This window comes from Onthophagus taurus, unplaced genomic scaffold, assembly GCF_036711975.1.
Source record: "Onthophagus taurus isolate NC unplaced genomic scaffold, IU_Otau_3.0 ScKx7SY_12, whole genome shotgun sequence".
Lineage (NCBI taxonomy): Eukaryota > Metazoa > Arthropoda > Insecta > Coleoptera > Scarabaeidae > Onthophagus > Onthophagus taurus.
The window spans coordinates 155,717-177,262 of NW_027248937.1; the positions used below are offsets into that span (position 1 = coordinate 155,717).

Below are 21,546 nucleotides of genomic sequence, written 5' to 3' on the forward strand. Positions count from 1 at the left end.
AAACAAAATGTGCCCAAAACGTGATATTATGACGTTATACGCCGTTCTGAGACATGTTTGAACTTTCTATCACTTTTGGTTCCGATAATTCTGTTGACCATTTTTGTGATATTCAGGCGCCAAATGACATGTTGGAGCATGTTGGAGATAAAAAACAAAATGTGCCCAAAACGTTATATTATGACGTTATACGCCGTTCTGAGACATGTTTGAACTTTCTATCACTTTTGGTTCCGATAATTCTATTGACCATATTTGTGATATTCAGACGCCAAATGACATCTTTGAGCATGTTGGAGATAAAAAACAAAATGTGTCCAAAACGTGATATTATGAAGTTATACGCCGTTCTGAGACATGTTTGAACTTTCTATCACTTTTGGTTCCGATAATTCTGTTGACCATATTTGTGATATTCAGACGCCAAATGACATCTTTGAGCATGTTGGAGATAAAAAACAAAATGTGCCCAAAACGTGATATTATGACGTTATACGCCGTTCTGAGACATGTTTGAACTTTCTATCACTTTTGGTTCCGATAATTCTGTTGACCATATTTGTGATATTCAGACGCCAAATGACATCTTTGAGCATGTTGGAGATAAAAAACAAAATGTGCCCAAAACGTTATATTATGACGTTATACGCCGTTCTGAGACATGTTTGAACTTTCTATCACTTTTGGTTCCGATAATTCTGTTGACCATATTTGTGATATTCAGGCGCCAAATGACATGTTGGAGCATGTTGGAGATAAAAAACAAAATGTGCCCAAAACGTGATATTATGACGTTATACGCCGTTAGTAGTAGATAAAAGCCGATTCTAGAACCTCCTCTCAGAACCTCAGGTCAAGGTCAAGGCCAAGGTCACGTTGAGTGACCATGACCTTGACCTTGCCCTGAGGTTCTGGGAGGAGGTTCCAGAATCGGCTATTGCAAAGGGGGTCGTTGACCAGTAACCTAGACCTAAACAATGACCTTTACTTTGAGCTCACCTCAGGTCAAGATCACGTTTAGTGACCATGACCTTGATCAGTAACCTTGACCTGAACAATGACCTTTACTTTGACCTCAACGGAGACCTTGAAGTCAACCTTAATTGTGACCATGACATTGACCTTGTACGTGACCTGAAATGAAGGTTACACGACATGAGTTCATTGAAAACCCCACTTCGGAGGAGGTATGCTTTAAATAGCAGATAGAAAATCGTGTTCAACAGTATTGAAGTAAGAGTGTTGTGAACATAAAGAAATTGAGGAACTTGTAGCTCCTATTTTAAGCAGTTTACATCGCTTAAATATAATGGCATCGAGAAATCCAATTAAAGTCATCGATATGCAAGGGTTTACTTTATCTTCGGGATTTCGAGTTAAAGAATTGGCTATCGGTGATGGTGAGTCGATTTCCCATTTCATATTTCAACCTGATATAAGTTATGAAAGACTCAATAAGCGAGAATGTCGACAAGTGCGTTGGGAGGAGAATAACTTACACCATTTGCATTACGAGAATGGATATGTGCCCTATAATCAACTGAAAGACATTCTGGAACAGCATACATGCGGAGTGGAGGTGGTGTTTGTAAAGGGATCTCAAAAAGAAAAGGTATTGAGAGACCTATTATCATCGGTAAAGCCAGTGATTATTAATTTACAAGATAATATATATTGCCCTTTGCTTTCGTTGAGTCAAAATTCTTGCGCATATCATTATAAATCGGAAAGCAGTTGTGCAATTGAAAATGTTAAATTAATTTTAAAATTTTTAAAAATGGATTTAGATTAGTGTTAAAATTTAAAATTTAAATAAATAAATTTTTATTGTACTGACTTTTTTTTTATTCAATTTAAATGTATCACATTCCTAATCCTAATATATAAAATGGAAAAGAAAAACAACCGAATTAAATTTCATTTAATTTATTGAACTCGTCTTTAATAAATGATAAACAATTGCATATCTTTTTAACGTATTATTTATGGTGTCAACTCGACGCCCCCGAGTTAGCAGTTCATGATGTTTTTTTTTTGGTGTACTCAAGTCGAGTGATGACTCTTCTCGGGTGTTCCCGGAGGAGTGGAGCATGACCGGGTTGGATTTACTTTGAGCTCACCTCAGGTCAAGATCACGTTGAGTGACTATGACATTGATCAGTAACCTTGACCTGAACAATGACCTTTACTTTGACCTCAACGGAGAACTTGAAGTCAACCTTAATTGTGACCGTGACGTCCCCACCTAAAATGATGTGCATAAATAGCAAGTCAGGTTCATAAAAGATTAGTTTCATTGAAATCATCCGACGTAGTGGTGACATAACAACGCAGAACAAGTAAGTCCATAAACACTTGTCTTACAGCAGAAGTATTAATGTTATATATACTTAGTGGGTTCCAGACAACAATATATAAAAGCACCGAAGAGAAGTCTCGAGGTTCAACAGGCGGTATCCAAAAAAGCGAGCATAAGTCCAAAGGTGATAAAACCCTCGTTGACACCCGTGGCATCTGAAGAGGTGTTAAAACAAGAAAAGTTTAATACAGTTATAGAGTGTGGTAACAATATGCAAGCGGTCGCTGATGGAAAAGATTCGTTTGCAGACTTAAGCCCTTTTATTATGACGCAAAGTGTTAACGGTAATAATGAAGTAGTTTCGAGAATAGATAACATGGAGAGCTTAACCAACATGTCGGACAGTACAGTAAGAGCAAGTAGAGGTCCTCTATTTTCGGAAACAGTGTATGCACTAAATAAGAGCCGCACGAAATGTGTGGCAATAGGATTAAGTGCTGACTTACATTTTGAACCAGTGGTAAGGTTAATGGGAAAAGGTCAATGATTGGCACAACATTATTATGTATAAGTCAACAATCACAAACAGTTTTGCTAATCAGTCTCCGTCGCAGATAGTGTTGTGTGGTGTCAGTATATCGTGCGATTGGATGGAAAACGTTTGCAAGATTTTAAAGTTGGAGAGGGGTGGAGAATATGTATATATTGCATATGAATCGTTGCATGAGCTTTGGAACGTAGCAGATTTAGTAGCAACTCGACTGAAATTATTGAGAACTGTGAATTACAAAGCATATTATGATAGTGTTATAAACGCGTTAGCTGCACGGGATGGAGATGTGAAACGTAATATGTTAACGATGCTCAATGAATCGTGTTCTGAACAAATATGTATAAGTAAGGAAGTGATGTTGTACAATTTCGATAAAATCTTGTTGGATGTAGATTTGTTTAAATTATTTCACAATCAATAAAGACATGGGTAAGGTGCGGATTGATGAGAGTAAAAATGAGATGCATAGAATGTATGCATGGACTTATGCGTATAGACAATCACGAAAGTGTAATTGGGAGGAAATGTATTTAGATCGTCTTAGATTTAAGAATAGAATAAGTTATGTAAATGATATGTTACACCTGTACTTAAGCAGCGAATTTAGAAATAAGATTTTTCATGAAAGATTTAAATATGTAATGACTTAAAATAAATAAAAATTTTTTTCAAATGTGAGCGTATTATTAACCATCCAATATTCACCGAATAATGTGCGAAAGCTATTAAATATAATGGTATGAATGTTAGGACAGTGAAACAGTATGCATCGATCAAGCAAACGGTCTGGTCGAGGTATTGTGAATACATTAATCAATAAGCTTCCGATAGAACTACATTTGCCAGGTTATAATTATTGCGGTCCGGGAACCAAATTGGTAAAGAGATTAGTTCGTGGAGATCAGGGAGTGAATAAATTAGACGACGCCTGTAAAACGCATGATATTGCCTACGCAGCGACATCGAATTTAGCTGAGCGACACATAGCCGATAAAGAGTTGTATAAGACGGCGAAAGAGCGGTTGAGAAGTAAAGACGCAAGCTTAGGAGAGCGACTATCGTCGACGTTAGTGTCAACGATAATGAAAGGAAAAACAATAATGGGTATGGGAATGCAAATTCGTGCCCTAAGACGTAGAGGGACAACTCGTCAGAAGTTGAAACGTGGCGGTAAGTTGTCGTTTACGCAGGCAATGAACTTAGTGCGGCGAGCGATTGCACAGACCAACAGTACGAATACAAAGGGAGATGTACAAGTGGGTTACAATCTGTTGAAACCTTATCAAGGTAGAATACTTAAACCGCGCGGAAAAATAATCAAGATTCCCAAGACGGGAGGTTTTTTACCCTTAATACTTGCAGCTTTGGGTGCTCTCGGTTCTTTAGGCGGAGGTGCAGCAGCTATTGCAAAAACCGTAAACGAAGCAAAAATAGCAAGGGAGCAGTTACAAGAAGCCCAACGTCACAATCGGGCTATGGAACCAAAAGCGATCGGCAGCGGTTTGTATATTAAACCATATAAGCAAGGTTGCGGACTAGTCATGAAAACGGTATCACGAAAATCAAAGCGACTAAAACGCCCCAAGAGGGCGAACAAAATTGGTACAGGAATGTTTATTAATCCATATAAAAAGGGTTGTGGTTATAAAACTGTAGCAAAAAACTAATAAAAATACCCCAACATTCTTTAACGGATGTAGAGTTAAGGCGATATGCACGAGCGCTTGATCTGTTAAACTTTCGTGGGGTGTACATGAGAAACAATTTACCGAAGAAAATCCGAAAACGAGAGAGTGGGATAATAAATCTTGATAATCGTACGGGTCCCGGTACTCACTGGACAGCTTACAACAAGGATGGTGTAAATGTTAACTACTTTGACAGTTATGGAGATTTACGACCACCGATTGAAGTGGAGAAGTATTTTATATCGGATGGGGGGAGAAATATTGTGAGGTATAATTATCGACGATATCAAAAAGAAGATCAAACAAATTGTGGACAATTGTGTCTGCATTTCTTAGATAGTTTAAATACCAAGGAAGTATCCGTGTAAGATTAGTCTTGAGAACAACAATGGAACAAGATACAATACATACAAGTTATACATTTACGCTCACCGGAAGGGGGTCGGAGTTGTCTTGTAACTTTAACCCACCGATTTATTTGAATGAACTCGGTACATACGAGTTAGCTCTTTTAAATTTCGAAACGTTCAATACGTTACCTAATATCGATTCAACAAACAATATTTTACAATATGAAGATCATATGGGAAATTTTACAGAGAATATTGAAATACCGCTAGGAACATACGATATTAACGATATTAACGAATACGTTAAAAAAACATTAACAGCGAGGAATATTCTCAGCGTGACTACACCGGGTACACAGATACGCATAAGAGGTAATAATAATACGCAACGTGCTGAGATAAAAACAAACCGGCGAATAAATTTTGCTAGCGATAATTCAATCGGTTCCTTACTTGGTTTTAACCCTAAAGTTATACCTAAAAACACGATAACAGAATCGGATCATATCGTGAATATAAATAAAACGAATGCATTACAAATTTATTGTAATTTGAGCTCCGGATCGTATACGAATGGACAACCCATGCACGTGTTGTATCATTTCTTCCCGAACGTACCGGCTGGTTTTAAAATAATAGAAGCTCCGCAACAACCGATTTACTTACCTGTTACAACGAACGTGATTAGTACATTAATAGTACGCATACTTGATCAGGACGGTCAGTTGGTAAACTTCAGAGACGAAGAAGTGACCGTGAGAGTGCACTTGAAATCGGTGTGAGTAGTAGGGTATTTAATATGGGTATAGTGTACGACGTTCGAAGAAAAGCACAGGAAAATCTGGGTGATAGAGTAATGTATAAAACGGTACGAAAGGATGTAAAACCTAACAGTAAGCGAAAATCAACTACCCAGTTAACACGCGTCAATCGTCAGTATTTAAGCAACTTAGGTTTTCAACTACTATAAATGGAGTCCTTAAACGTCACGGAGAAAATAAAAGTAGATAACTCGATTGTAAGTTACGAATATCATTCCCATCAACCGTTTGGTTCTACTAGCTTCGGTAACAATGATGAAATTCGTATAGGCATACCCGAAATAGACAATTACACATTGCCTCATGAAAGTTTTTTGTATGTGGAAGGGAGCGTACGTAAACTGGATGCGAGTGGTAAAGCAACAAAAGATGCTAGTGCAACTGCAAAATTGATAAATAATCCTGTAGCGTTTATGTTCAGTGATATTCGCTATCTTATAAATGGTGTTCAAATAGATGGAGTGAGAAACGTGGGGTTAACATCATGTATGAAAGGATACTTTTCGTATACCCCTCACGATATAATAAAGTTGGCGAACGCAGGTTGGAACATGGGCGAGGATCTGCTAGGTCAAGTGGTCCCAACATCCCCTGTAACGGATGCAATAATGGATAAAAATGGAAATTTTGGATTGAGTGTACCGCTAAAGACATTAATAGGGTTTGCTGAAGATTTTAAAACAATTGTGATGAATGTGAGACAAGAGCTAGTGTTAATTCGTAATAATGATGATAATGATGTGCTTGTGAATACGGTAGAAGAACCGTTACAGTTAAAAATCGATAAAGTTGTGTGGAGAATGCCCCATCTAGCCGTAGGCTTACGAGAACAATTAGCTCTAACAAAAATAGCAGGACGAAATATTGATCTGCAAATACCTTTTCGCAGTTGGGAAGTACATGAATATCCTTCCTTACCTCAAACAACAAAGCATTCATGGGCTGTGAAAACAGCTCCGCAGTTGGAAACACCTAGATTTATAATAATTGGGTTTCAAACAAAGAAGAAAGGAAAACAGTTGGCGAACATGGCAACCTTTGATAATGTAAAACTCACCAATTTGACGGTATTCCTAAACGGTGAACGCTACCCATACGATAATCTGAACGTGGACTTTGATAGTAATCGTGTCGCAGTGTTATATGACATGTATACACGCTTTCAAAAGTCCTACTATGGGAAGGAAGGAGAACCATTACTCACTCCGAAACAATTTATTGAAAATTATCCACTGATTGGAATTGATTGTACATATCAAGCAGAAGCGCTACACAAAAGTGGGGTAGAAATACGGATAGAATTTACGACAAAAAATCCGATTCCTGATGGTACCACAGCATACTGTTTAGTTTTACATGATAAGGCGTTTCAATATTCTCCACTAACAAAAATCGTCAAACAAATGACTTGAGTATGGGGAAAGAAGGGTTGGTAGTGTGTAGTTGGATCGGATCCTGAGCCGCATCGCACCCGTAGCTCATCATCCGAAATGTGAGACTTCTATATTCAGCGTAAACAAAAAAAAGTCGTAGAGTATAAGTTGTGCGACAGATTTCTACGGCTGCATAGTACGACGTTGTACGTTGTATGGATAATCGTGTTGATGTACGGAAGCAAGATGTATTCAAATAAAACTCAATACATAATTCTCGATATACAAGGTTTCATGGTCAACGAAGATCAGTTCGTACCTAAAGAATTAGCATCATGTGATAGTAACAAATGCATAACCCACCACGTTTTTCAACCGAGTAGCAGTATAGCTTCATTACCATCTAAATATAGGAATACTGCAAACTGGTTAATGACACATCATCATTGCATCGACTGGAAAGTTGGTTTTATCCATCCAATGGAATTCGACGCCATAGTCAAATATCTGTGTCGGAATGTCAAGAAAGTGTATGTTAAAGGACCTGAAAAAATTAAATTTTTAAGACATATTATTTCCGCGCCGATATTTGCGTTGGAAGGTAGTATCTATAAACTTGAGATGGGTATACCGAGCTGTGCTTTTCACTCGCGACGAAGAAGTATGTGTGCTCTTTCCAATGTACGCCACTTACAAGAAGTTGTCGAAGAGGGGGTGCAAAACAAGGATGCGAAAGACAGTCGGTGACTATAAAGCAGAGACAAGTCGTAATGGGGGATAGTTAAGAGCTGGTTGCGATGGAACAAGTGTTCACTGTGTTTGGGTGTTGGCCACTTACATCTGCCAAGAAAGTGTACAGCGTAATGAAAAAATATGAACAAGATGCCTCACTTGCGAACATTCCAGCTCGTGATTTAAAATATTTACCAACACAGTATTATTTCGATAAAGTACCATCTATGGAATTACGAAGAATTTGGACCCAACTACCGTTCGCCTACCAGCAATCGAAAATGTTACAAATGAAGTTACCGTGTCTTGAACATTATAATAATGATTGTGCGGAAACTCATTTCGATGGACCACCACCACCTAAAATGCATTGTATTAAATGTACGTTAGAAAAGAAATAAATGTTATTTTTTTATCCATATTGATGAGTTTTATTTAAAGAAACCTCTTCACCTCCCCTTCCCCCTCCCCCTCCCCCCTCCCCTCCCCCTGTTTTTCCGACCACGAAGAAATCGCTTTCTGCTAGAAAACCATTTGAAAAGTAAGTTACATCAATACAATTTTTATCGGTTTTCTTCATGTATGTTTGTGATGATTTCAGGTATTAATTGTTATACGCTGAGAAAAGTGGTTCTTCAGCGCATTGCAAACCTGTCAGACGTGATAGAAAACCATTTGAAAAGTAAGTTACATCAATACAATTTTTATCGGTTTTCTTCATGTATGTTTATGATGATTTCAGACATTAATTGTTATACGCTGAGAAAAGTGGTTCTTCAGCGCATTGCAAACTTGTCAGACGTGAGCGAACGTATAATTTTAATAAAATAATCCAAATTTTTTGTAACCCTTTTGATTCCTTGAAGTCTTTCCCATTATGCTTCACTTAATTGGTAACAGCCACGCTCGTGCAAGCGATAATACCGATGGTATGACCGACCCACTGGTTGCCGTGCTGCCACGCAATAACGACAGTACGAATGTTGTTGAGTCAAGCCTACCGTCGTTACCATTATATTGCAGCGGCAACTTTGACGGTTTGAGTCGTACCATGCAGGATTTCACTACAGACCCACCACTGTACGAGCAAATAATGAATGAGCTCCGGTCACAGCCAGGGAACGACAATGGTGCGATTGTTACCACCAGTCCAACCTTGTCGTCCTACGGCTTAACTCGCATCAGTATGGAGATACGAGAAGAAGGAACATATCAGGAAGTTGTTGTGCCACCTGAACCTGCTACCAATCAGGCCGACGTGGTACAACCACTTCCAGATATTGTACATACGGATGTCACAAGTCAAGCACCTGCTGAAAACCAGGTGCTTGCGGCACCGTCTGTACCAGCGACGGAAGACGTATCCCAACCCTCCGATAGGATATGTGTTTCGCCTGTCTTCTCGAGTGGACCCATACGGTACACATCCCGCCGTATAAAAAAACGCGTCAACTTGTTGTCAAGGGGTTGCGTGAAACAAACTACCCGCCCAAACCCTTCTCCTGCTTCACAAGACTCCTGTAGATTGCTGCGCAACGCATTAGCCAAACCTCCCCGTAACACACGAAGAGTACCTACACTCGCTACAGTAACCAGACCTGCAACGGTGGTTACATCTCCACCAGAGGTGACCATCGACATCCGTGACAGCCCGCCAACTATCACAACTATCCCACCACAAAATGTGGTGTTCCCACCACCTTTACCTATCCGCTCCAGGGAGTCCAACTCAAACGCGGAGATACCATTAAGTGTAAAAATAATGCACCGATAGGAGGACTACCTTTTCTTATAGAGTTGTTGATTGAAGGGGTTGTAGAGTAATGGTTAGTGTTAAGCGAGATCTCGTTAACGAACTACATGCACCTGCGAGACGACATTATCGGCGACGCCGCGTTCTGCTTCACGGACTATTGGATCTTTATCAAGCGGATTTGGTTGAAATGATCCCATATGCGTCGGTCAATAAAGGTTACAAGTATATACTGACTGTTATCAACGCTTTTTCAAAATACGCATGGGCCTTACCACTCAAAACCAAAACTGGGAAAGAGGTTACTCAAGCTATGAAGGACATTTTGCATAGTAAAAAGAATATTACTCCGAGCAACTTACAAACCGATAATGGGAAAGAGTTTTACAATAGCGATTTTCAAAAATTAATGGAACAACTTAACATTAATCATTACAGCACCTATTCCACTTTAAAAAGCTCGATTATCGAACGGTTTAATAGAACCCTAAAAAATAAAATGTGGAAAGAATTTAGTATGCAAGGAAATTATCGCTGGTTAGACTTACTACCCAAATTACTAAAATCTTACAACAACACAATACATCGCACCATTCACATGAAACCTTCAGCTGTTAATCGACGAAATGAATCTGCTCTGTTAAATACTGTATACAATTCCATTAAAGTTGTCGACCCCAACCACCGTAAATTTAATGTGGGGGAACACGTGCGAATTAGCAAGTACAGACACGCTTTTGCTAAAGGTTACCAACCAACTTGGTCCAATGAAATTTTCACCATAGCGACAGTTCAAAATACTAATCCCAGGACTTACCTTATTAAAGATGGTAGAGGAGAACCCATTCTTGGAGCATTTTACGACGAAGAATTACAACGTGTGAAACACCCGGATGTATTTTTAATTGAAAAAGTTCTTCGTCGAAAAGGAAATAAAGTCCGAGTGAAATGGTTGGGAATGGATAGCTCTCATAATTCTTGGATTGCAAAAAAAGATGTATTATAATTTTTACACTAAGAAAATAAAAAATTTTTTTTAATTTCGTTGATTTTATTTCAAGTAACCTTTTTAACAACCTACTTTCTACTTTATATACAAGTTTTGTGATACAAGCAAGTATTTTTTTTTTTTTTTTTTTACAAATTAACTGATCGCAATTTAACTAGCCATACATGTTTACGTTTAACAACTCCAATAAGTTGTCCAAAAGATCTTCCCTGCGTAGATCTTCAATAAGATAGTTTCCCCAAGCTAAAGTATGACATCCATCCTCCATCACGTAACGTTTATCGTCATGTGCAGAGAGCGCCACTTTATTCTTTAGTTCTGTATACATCGTGTGATAGGAGGAGCGAAAGACATACATCTTTTTTCGCACAGAACCTCCATCTTCGATAATCCGTTTATATTCTGAAACACTTAAGTTTTTATCGATAACATACTTTTTCACACCCTTGGCACGCTTGACAACTCCTTCCAAAGTGTTAATACAATAAGCTTTAGCTCCTGTACCATAAAACGATGTTAATATCGTATTTGGGTACTCATCTTTCATTTTTCCAACTATCGGCGGCCCTGGAGGAATATTATGTCTGTTGTTTAACTTGTAATTAGAGGTATCGAACATCTCTATATTTTCTTTGATATCCTGGTATACATTCTCAGTAAATATTTCGAGAATTAACGAATCCGTATCTGTATATAACAATAATACGTTTTCACCATATTTCTCTTTTAAAAAATTATAAAAAAAGTTATAAATGACCGCTTTCGACAATTCCAGTACGCTAAACCCTACATACAGAGGTTTGTTATATTTGACCTCCACCTTCTGCATTTCAATGGCTGCCAAATTATGGCAGAAAATTTTCGATGACTTGAAAGTCGGCTTTGCGATAAGAGCTTCTGCACCGGGTCTCCTGTAACGATTCTCCCAATGTGACACTAATCGTATATCGACTCTATTTTCAACATTTTCCATCGTTTTCCCATACACGATATTATTCATTTGTTTATAATGATTTTTCCCAAATTCATTCGTAGCATTCATTCGTTTCTCAGAGTTAAAATCGATATATGGTTTCATCCACGGCGATTGTTGAAATTGCAATGCACGGTGTATTTTGGTTAGCTTAAGACCTTTTTTCACACATTCACGTAGGTTTACATAGTGAATTATGTATTTCGATTTATTTTGTAAGTTCGCAATCAACTTAGGATGCTTCGATCCGGGAGCGATTATGTTTTCGGGACAAAACGGTAGATCATCATGCTGGTTGTGTAACCTTTCGGGATACTCCAAATCCACTTCAAAGACATAACCAAGGTGTTCATCATCTAAACACTCCACATCTATATCTGCTATTTCTTGGTTCGACAACCATCGAAAACCGCCTGTTGGTAATTTACAACTCATTGCATACCCATACAAATTGGTAGCGTCCAAGTATAGAATATATGATGATGGTTTTTCCGGGTTAAAATCGTCAAGGAACTTGTTGTTTGCTATTGCAGATCGTTTTACACACATACAGAGACCGCCTCTAATTCCTTTCTTAAAAAAGTGTAACATGTCAATGTCTGATAACAATTCTAATTTTACACCTGTCATTTTTAACAGAGCATCCCACCCAAACCCGGGCGCAGTATAATAATGGCAAGGATCCAGATTGTAATTCTCCAAAGATATTGTCCTGAAATTTTCAAAGACGTCAGTCAACATTAACACATCTGACGTCAAATACAGGTCACTGTATTCTCCCAACGTTGTACACTTAAATTTATTCCATACAGTCTGTGCTCTAGAGTATTGTTCCTTTGAAATATTACTTGAACTCAATATGTCGTAAAACTGTGTATGATCAGGCAATTTACTATACTCCAACTTTTCAAACGAATCTACGAACGAATATGGAAATACACCTTTCTGGCGCATCAATCTAAATTCTTCAGAGTCTTTGAATTTTTTTTTCACTTCCACACAATCCTTATCATCCAAATATGAAACCAACTTTTCCAAAGAACTCGCCATAAATCTAAACGAGTCGACGAATCTTATTTTCATAAACACTTTGCGTTTCTTTCCCTTGTTATCGGTTGTTTCTCCGACAACTATTTTTTTGGAAAAAGAAATATATTTTTCTTTGTTTTGTGCTATCACCTCTACTTCCTCCTTGTTTAGGGCAATACTTTTCACAAACATGTGGGCATCGTAATTCGACAGGTTGTGGAAAAACACAGGGATAAACATCGGTAATTTATAATTTATATTGCAGACGGAATGCGCAGGACCCCTATACAATCCTGTCAAGTGATCGTGATCACACACTTTCTCTTCTTTGTTTATTGGTTTATCACAAATGTGACATACGGAACTCAGTTCATGTACAAATTGGTCCAGACAGCTTAGCGGTATCATATCCTTTGTTTGCCTCAAATGTTGTTTATAGATCTCTATTACATCCTTCTCCAATCTTATAATAAATTCCAGAGCAGCGTTTCGCCCTCGGTATATTCGGAATTTCGATAAGTTATCATCGTAAGCACACTTAATGTAGTACGCAAACGCGTATGGTTCGTGTTCAAAACATCGGGCCGTATATGGTTTATTATCATCGTAAACTTTTCCTTCTTCGGGCGTTAAGGGTTTCAGAATCGCCTCGAAATCGGCGTACACCACAAACGGAACTTTCATTTTTTTTTCAAATCCTTCAAATTGTAAAACATTTTCCTTTTCTAGATGTCCGAACTTATTCACTTTTATTTGTTCGCTTGGTACTGTTGCTTTCACTTTTTTACAGTCATCCATCTGATGTCGTACCAACTTGTCTTCAGTTGAAAAGTATTGCAAACAACCCTCACAAATATATCTTTGATGTTCATGAGTCGATGATTGTGTATTTATCAGTCGAGATAAGTTTTTTATCCAACAATAGTGGTTATTCCCGAAATTGTCGCTGACTACTAATAAGTTTACATGACGCTCCCGTTTCTGTTTACATATACATACAGTTACAATATCATCTACCATTTTCTCTCCATTATACCAAGAATTTATACCATAGACGTTAATTGAAATGTTATTTTCTTCCTCAAATTTTGGTATGTCTCTGATGGGTACTGGGAATGTTACGCAGTCAAACTTTAATTCTGTTTCCCTATAATCTGGGTATGATGATATTCTTTGCGGTAAACCTGTGGGTTGGTACAGTGCGGACATCAGTGCCCAAGCAAAGCACTTATTATCGTTATTTTGCACGTTTATTACCGCTCTCTTCCCTTTTATGGATGTCGGTAAGTCGATGTAGCTCGATGCTCTTGTAGGATTAAACTTGTTACAGTTCACTTCAAGATATAATATTTCCAACAAGGTCCAACCTGCAGTATTAACACCTTTAGTTTCGCATTTTACTACTTTTCTATTCTTATACTCTTACCTGAGTCCCGTTCTTGGAATTCCGACATTTTCACCATAATCTCGTCCATAAAGTCCTCGTATGTTTGGTATAAGTCTACGGCTACTGTTATAATTTTATTTTTTGTGTTGAATGATTTGATTTCCACTTCTTCCTTCGTATTTATGAAATACAATCCAAAAATTTCCGTATTCACTTTTAAACTACCATTTACATTCCTCACGGACTGTATCAAACTGATAACTTTTTTTCTAATTCGGTTACTGAATTCCTTCATGTCTACGTACTTCCGCTCATGATCGCTCACTCTAAAACTACATATTTTATCTCCAAATATCGAATCTATTTTTTCTACACCATCATCTATTATTACGAAGGCTTTCTGTTTATGTTTGTTGCTACGCAGATGTGAGGAATAACATTGTCTGGTTACGTGTTCATCACATATTTCACACACTATAACATCTCCTTGTTGATCCTCTTCCACCTTTCGACGTTTCCCAATACATGCTGTGCGTTGATGTCTCACAAGATTATCTGGTCTAGTAAACTCTTTGTAACACACGTCGCAGGTCAACATGTTCACAACACTCTTACTTCAATACTGTTGAACACGATTTTCTATCTGCTATTTAAAGCATACCTCCTCCGAAGTGGGGTTTTCAATGAACTCATGTCGTGTAACCTTCATTTCAGGTCACGTACAAGGTCAATGCCATGGTCACAATTAAGGTTGACTTCAAGGTCTCCGTTGAGGTCAAAGTAAAGGTCATTGTTCAGGTCAAGGTTACTGATCAAGGTCATGGTCACTAAACGTGATCTTGACCTGAGGTGAGCTCAAAGTAAAGGTCATTGTTTAGGTCTAGGTTACTGGTCAACGACCCCCTTTGCAATAGCCGATTCTGGAACCTCCTCCCAGAACCTCAGGGCAAGGTCAAGGTCATGGTCACTCAACGTGACCTTGGCCTTGACCTTGACCTGAGGTTCTGAGAGGAGGTTCTAGAATCGGCTTTTATCTACTACTGCCGTTCTGAGACATGTTTGAACTTTCTATCACTTTTGGTTCCGATAATTCAGTTGACCATATTTGTGATATTCAGACGCCAAATGACATCTTTGAGCATGTTGGAGATAAAAAACAAAATGTGCCGAAAACGTTATATTATGACGTTATACGCCGTTCTGAGACATGTTTGAACTTTCTATCACTTTTGCTTCCGATAATTCTGTTGACCATATTTGTGATATTCAGACGCCAAATGACATCTTTGAGCATGTTGGAGATAAAAAACAAAATGTGCCCAAAACGTGATATTATGACGTTATACGCCGTTCTGAGACATGTTTGAACTTTCTATCACTTTTGGTTCCGATAATTCAGTTGACCATATTTGTGATATTCAGACGCCAAATGACATCTTTGAGCATGTTGGAGATAAAAAACAAAATGTGCCCAAAACGTGATATTATGACGTTATACGCCGTTCTGAGACATGTTTGAACTTTCTATCACTTTTGGTTCCGATAATTCTGTTGACCATATTTGTGATCTTCAGGCGCCAAATGACATGTTGGAGCATGTTGGAGATAAAAAACAAAATGTGCCCAAAACGTGATATTATGACGTTATACGCCGTTCTGAGACATGTTTGAACTTTCTATCACTTTTGGTTCCGATAATTCTGTTGACCATATTTGTGATATTCAGGCGCCAAATGACATCTTTGAGCATGTTGGAGATAAAAAACAAAATGTGCCCAAAACGTTATATTATGACGTTATACGCCGTTCTGAGACATGTTTGAACTTTCTATCACTTTTGGTTCCGATAATTCTGTTGACCATATTTGTGATATTCAGGCGCCAAATGACATGTTGGAGCATGTTGGAGATAAAAAACAAAATGTGCTCAAAACGTGATATTATGACGTTATACGCCGTTCTGAGACATGTTTGAACTTTCTATCACTTTTGGTTCCGATAATTCTGTTGACCATATTTGTGATATTCAGGCGCCAAATGACATGTTGGAGCATGTTGGAGATAAAAAAACAAAATGTGCCCAAAACGTGATATTATGACGTTATACGCCGTTCTGAGACATGTTTGAACTTTCTATCACTTTTGGTTCCGATAATTCTGTTGACCATATTTGTGATATTCAGACGCCAAATGACATCTTTGAGCATGTTGGAGATAAAAAACAAAATGTGCCCAAAACGTGATATTATGACGTTATACGCCGTTCTGAGACATGTTTGAACTTTCTATCACTTTTGGTTCCGATAATTCTGTTGACCATATTTGCGATATTCAGACGCCAAATGACATCTTTGAGCATGTTGGAGATAAAAAACAAAATGTGCCCAAAACGTGATATTATGACGTTATACGCCGTTCTGAGACATGTTTGAACTTTCTATCACTTTTGGTTCCGATAATTCTGTTGACCATATTTGTGATATTCAGGCGCCAAATGACATCTTTGAGCATGTTGGAGATAAAAAACAAAATGTGCCCAAAACGTTATATTATGACGTTATACGCCGTTCTGAGACATGTTTGAACTTTCTATCACTTTTGGTTCCGATAATTCTGTTGACCATATTTGTGATATTCAGGCGCCAAATGACATGTTGGAGCATGTTGGAGATAAAAAACAAAATGTGCTCAAAACGTGATATTATGACGTTATACGCCGTTCTGAGACATGTTTGAACTTTCTATCACTTTTGGTTCCGATAATTCTGTTGACCATATTTGTGATATTCAGGCGCCAAATGACATGTTGGAGCATGTTGGAGATAAAAAAACAAAATGTGCCCAAAACGTGATATTATGACGTTATACGCCGTTCTGAGACATGTTTGAACTTTCTATCACTTTTGGTTCCGATAATTCTGTTGACCATATTTGTGATATTCAGACGCCAAATGACATCTTTGAGCATGTTGGAGATAAAAAACAAAATGTGCCCAAAACGTGATATTATGACGTTATACGCCGTTCTGAGACATGTTTGAACTTTCTATCACTTTTGGTTCCGATAATTCTGCTGACCATATTTGTGATAATCAGGCGCCAAATGACATGTTGGAGCATGTTGGAGATAAAAAACAAAATGTGCCCAAAACGTTATATTATGACGTTATACGCCGTTCTGAGACATGTTTGAACTTTCTATCACTTTTGGTTCCGATAATTCTGTTGACCATATTTGTGATATTCAGGCGCCAAATGACATGTTGGAGATAAAAAACAAAATGTGCCCAAAACATGATATTATGTCGTTATACGCCGTTCTGAGACATGTTTGAACTTTCTATCACTTTTGGTTCCGATAATTCAGTTGACCATATTTGTGATATTCAGACGCCAAATGACATCTTTGAGCATGTTGGAGATAAAAAACAAAATGTGCCGAAAACGTTATATTATGACGTTATACGCCGTTCTGAGACATGTTTGAACTTTCTATCACTTTTGCTTCCGATAATTCTGTTGACCATATTTGTGATATTCAGACGCCAAATGACATCTTTGAGCATGTTGGAGATAAAAAACAAAATGTGCCCAAAACGTGATATTATGACGTTATACGCCGTTCTGAGACATGTTTGAACTTTCTATCACTTTTGGTTCCGATAATTCAGTTGACCATATTTGTGATATTCAGACGCCAAATGACGTCTTTGAGCATGTTGGAGATAAAAAACAAAATGTGCCCAAAACATGATATTATGACGTTATACGCCGTTCTGAGACATGTTTGAACTTTCTATCACTTTTGGTTCCGATAATTCTGTTGACCATATTTGTGATATTCAGACGCCAAATGACATCTTTGAGCATGTTGGAGATAAAAAACAAAATGTGCCCAAAACGTGATATTATGACGTTATACGCCGTTCTGAGACATGATTGAACTTTCTATCACTTTTGGTTCCGATAATTCTGTTGACCATATTTTTGATATTCAGACGCCAAATGACATCTTTGAGCATGTTGGAGATAAAAAACAAAATGTGCCCAAAACGTTATATTATGACGTTATACGCCGTTCTGAAACATGTTTGAACTTTCTATCACTTTTGGTTCCGATAATTCTGTTGACCATATTTGTGATATTCAGGCGCCAAATGACATGTTGGAGCATGTTGGAGATAAAAAACAAAATGTGCCCAAAACGTGATATTATGACGTTATACGCCGTTCTGAGACATGTTTGAACTTTCTATCACTTTTGGTTCCGATAATTCTGTTGACTATATTTGTGATATTCAGGCGCCAAATGACATGTTGGAGCATGTTGGAGATAAAAAACAAAATGTGCCCAAAACGTTATATTATGACGTTATACGCCGTTCTGAGACATGTTTGAACTTTCTATCACTTTTGGTTCCGATAATTCTGTTGAGCATATTTGTGATATTCAGACGCCAAATGACATCTTTGAGCATGTTGGAGATAAAAAACAAAATGTGCCCAAAACGTGATATTATGACGTTATACGCCGTTCTGAGACATGATTGAACTTTCTATCACTTTTGGTTCCGATAATTCTGTTGACCATATTTTTGATATTCAGACGCCAAATGACATCTTTGAGCATGTTGGAGATAAAAAACAAAATGTGCCCAAAACGTTATATTATGACGTTATACGCCGTTCTGAGACATGTTTGAACTTTCTATCACTTTTGGTTCCGATAATTCTGTTGACCATATTTGTGATATTCAGGCGCCAAATGACATGTTGGAGCATGTTGGAGATAAAAAACAAAATGTGCCCAAAACGTGATATTATGACGTTATACGCCGTTCTGAGACATGTTTGAACTTTCTATCACTTTTGGTTCCGATAATTCTGTTGACCATATTTGTGATATTCAGACGCCAAATGACATCTTTGAGCATGTTGGAGATAAAAAACAAAATGTTCCCAAAACGTGATATTATGACGTTATACGCCGTTTTGAGACATGTTTGAACTTTCTATCACTTTTGGTTCCGATAATTCTGTTGACCATATTTGTGATATTCAGACGCCAAATGACATCTTTGAGCATGTTGGAGATAAAAAACAAAATGTGCCCAAAACGTGATATTATGACGTTATACGCCGTTCTGAGACATGTTTGAACTTTCTATCACTTTTGGTTCCGATAATTCTGTTGACCATATTTGTGATATTCAGACGCCAAATGACATCTTTGAGCATGTTGGAGATAAAAAACAAAATGTGCCCAAAACGTGATATTATGACGTTATACGCTGTTCTGAGACATGATTGAACTTTCTATCACTTTTGGTTCCGATAATTCTGTTGACCATATTTGTGATATTCAGGCGCCAAATGACATGTTGGAGCATGTTGGAGATAAAAAACAAAATGTGCCCAAAACGTGATATTATGACGTTATACGCCGTTCTGAGACATGTTTGAACTTTCTATCACTTTTGGTTCCGATAATTCTGTTGACCATATTTGTGATATTCAGACGCCAAATGACATCTTTGAGCATGTTGGAGATAAAAAACAAAATGTGCCCAAAACATGATATTATGACGTTATACGCCGTTCTGAGACATGTTTGAACTTTCTATCACTTTTGGTTCCGATAATTCTGTTGACCATATTTGTGATATTCAGACGCCAAATGACATCTTTGAGCATGTTGGAGATAAAAAACAAAATGTGCCCAAAACGTGATATTATGACGTTATACGCCGTTCTGAGACATGATTGAACTTCCTATCACTTTTGGTTCCGATAATTCTGTTGACTATATTTGTGATATTCAGGCGCCAAATGACATGTTGGAGCATGTTGGAGATAAAATACAAAATGTGCCCAAAACGTTATATTATGACGTTATACGCCGTTCTGAGACATGTTTGAACTTTCTATCACTTTTGGTTCCGATAATTCTGTTGACCATATTTGTGATATTCAGACGCCAAATGACATCTTTGAGCATGTTGGAGATAAAAAACAAAATGTGCCCAAAACGTGATATTATGACGTTATACGCCGTTCTGAGACATGATTGAACTTTCTATCACTTTTGGTTCCGATAATTCTGTTGACCATATTTTTGATATTCAGACGCCAAATGACATCTTTGAGCATGTTGGAGATAAAAAACAAAATGTGCCCAAAACGTTATATTATGACGTTATACGCCGTTCTGAGACATGTTTGAACTTTCTATCACTTTTGGTTCCGATAATTCTGTTGACCATATTTGTGATATTCAGGCGCCAAATGACATGTTGGAGCATGTTGGAGATAAAAAACAAAATGTGCCCAAAACGTGATATTATGACGTTATACGCCGTTCTGAGACATGTTTGAACTTTCTATCACTTTTGGTTCCGATAATTCTGTTGACCATATTTGTGATATTCAGACGCCAAATGACATCTTTGAGCATGTTGGAGATAAAAAACAAAATGTGCCCAAAACGTGATATTATGACGTTATACGCCGTTCTGAGACATGTTTGAACTTTCTATCACTTTTGGTTCCGATAATTCTGTTGACCATATTTTTGATATTCAGACGCCAAATGACATCTTTGAGCATGTTGGAGATAAAAAACAAAATGTGCCCAAAACGTTATATTATGACGTTATACGCCGTTCTGAGACATGTTTGAACTTTCTATCACTTTTGGTTCCGATAATTCTGTTGACCGTATTTGTGTTATTCAGACGCCAAATGACATCTTTGAGCATGTTGGAGATAAAAAACAAAATGTGCCCAAAACGTGATATTATGACGTTATACGCCGTTCAGAGACATGTTTGAACTTTCTATCACTTTTGGTTCCGGTAATTCTGTCGACCATATATGTGATATTTAGATGCCAAATGTCACATTGGAGCATGTTGGAGATAAAAAACAAAATGTGCCCAAAACGTTATATTATGACGCTATACGCCGTTCTGAGACATGTTTGAACTTTCTATCACTTTTGGTTCCGATAATTCTGTTGACCATATTTGTGATATTCAGGCGCCAAATGACATGTTGGAGCATGTTGGAGATAAAAAACAAAATGTGCCCAAAACGTGATATTATGACGTTATACGCCGTTCGGAGATATGTTTGAACTTTCTATCACTTTTGGTTCCGATAATTCTGTTGACCATATTTGTGATATTCAGGCGCCAAATGACATGTTCTAGCATGTTGGAGATAAAAAACAAAATGTGCCCAAAACGTGATATTATGACGTTATACGCCGTTCTGAGACATGTTTGAACTTTCTATCACTTTTGGTTCCGATAATTCAGTTGACCATATTTGTGATATTCAGACGCCAAATGACATCTTTGAGCATGTTGGAGATAAAAAACAAAATGTGCCCAAAACGTTATATTATGACGTTATACGCCGTTCTGAGACATGTTTGAACTTTCTATCACTTTTGCTTCCGATAATTCTGTTGACCATATTTGTGATATTCAGACGCCAAATGACATCTTTGAGCATGTTGGAGATAAAAAACAAAATGTGCCCAAAACGTGATATTATGACGTTATACGCCGTTCTG

The 21,546-nt window shown here is 37.6% G+C and overlaps 2 protein-coding genes and 1 long non-coding RNA gene across 3 annotated transcripts; 2 read left to right on the top strand and 1 right to left on the bottom strand.

The window, feature by feature from the left end:
- Window positions 1–5,860: 5,860 nt before the first annotated feature.
- Window positions 5,861–7,123, top strand: LOC139432267 (uncharacterized). The gene has a single exon (XM_071200748.1). It carries the CDS (start codon window positions 5,861–5,863, stop codon window positions 7,121–7,123), a length of 1,263 nt encoding a protein of 420 aa, XP_071056849.1.
- Window positions 7,124–8,321: 1,198 nt separating this feature from the next.
- Window positions 8,322–8,663, top strand: LOC139432255 (uncharacterized). Its single transcript, XR_011642112.1, has 3 exons — window positions 8,322–8,357; window positions 8,418–8,498; window positions 8,559–8,663. It is a non-coding gene; the product is annotated as an uncharacterized lncRNA (long non-coding RNA).
- A 2,069-nt stretch (window positions 8,664–10,732) lies between these two features.
- On the bottom strand, window positions 10,733–14,687 carry LOC139432268 (uncharacterized). The gene is made up of 2 exons (XM_071200749.1): window positions 14,007–14,687; window positions 10,733–13,947 (listed from the first exon to the last, which is right to left on the bottom strand). The coding sequence occupies exons 1-2, from the start codon at window positions 14,563–14,565 to the stop codon at window positions 10,733–10,735; spliced, it is 3,774 nt and encodes a 1,257-aa protein (XP_071056850.1). The 5' UTR covers window positions 14,566–14,687.
- Between the last annotated feature and the right edge of the window lie 6,859 nt (window positions 14,688–21,546).

Coding starts and splice junctions, on each gene's coding strand:
- LOC139432267 (XM_071200748.1), top strand. CDS start 5,861: ATGGAGTCCTTAAACGTCACGGAGAAAATAAAAGTAGATAACTCGATT.
- LOC139432268 (XM_071200749.1), bottom strand. CDS start 14,565: ATGTTGACCTGCGACGTGTGTTACAAAGAGTTTACTAGACCAGATAAT. Junction 13,948..14,006: donor ATTCCAAGAACGGGACTCAG/GTAAGAGTATAA, acceptor TTAATACTGCAG/GTTGGACCTTGTTGGAAATA.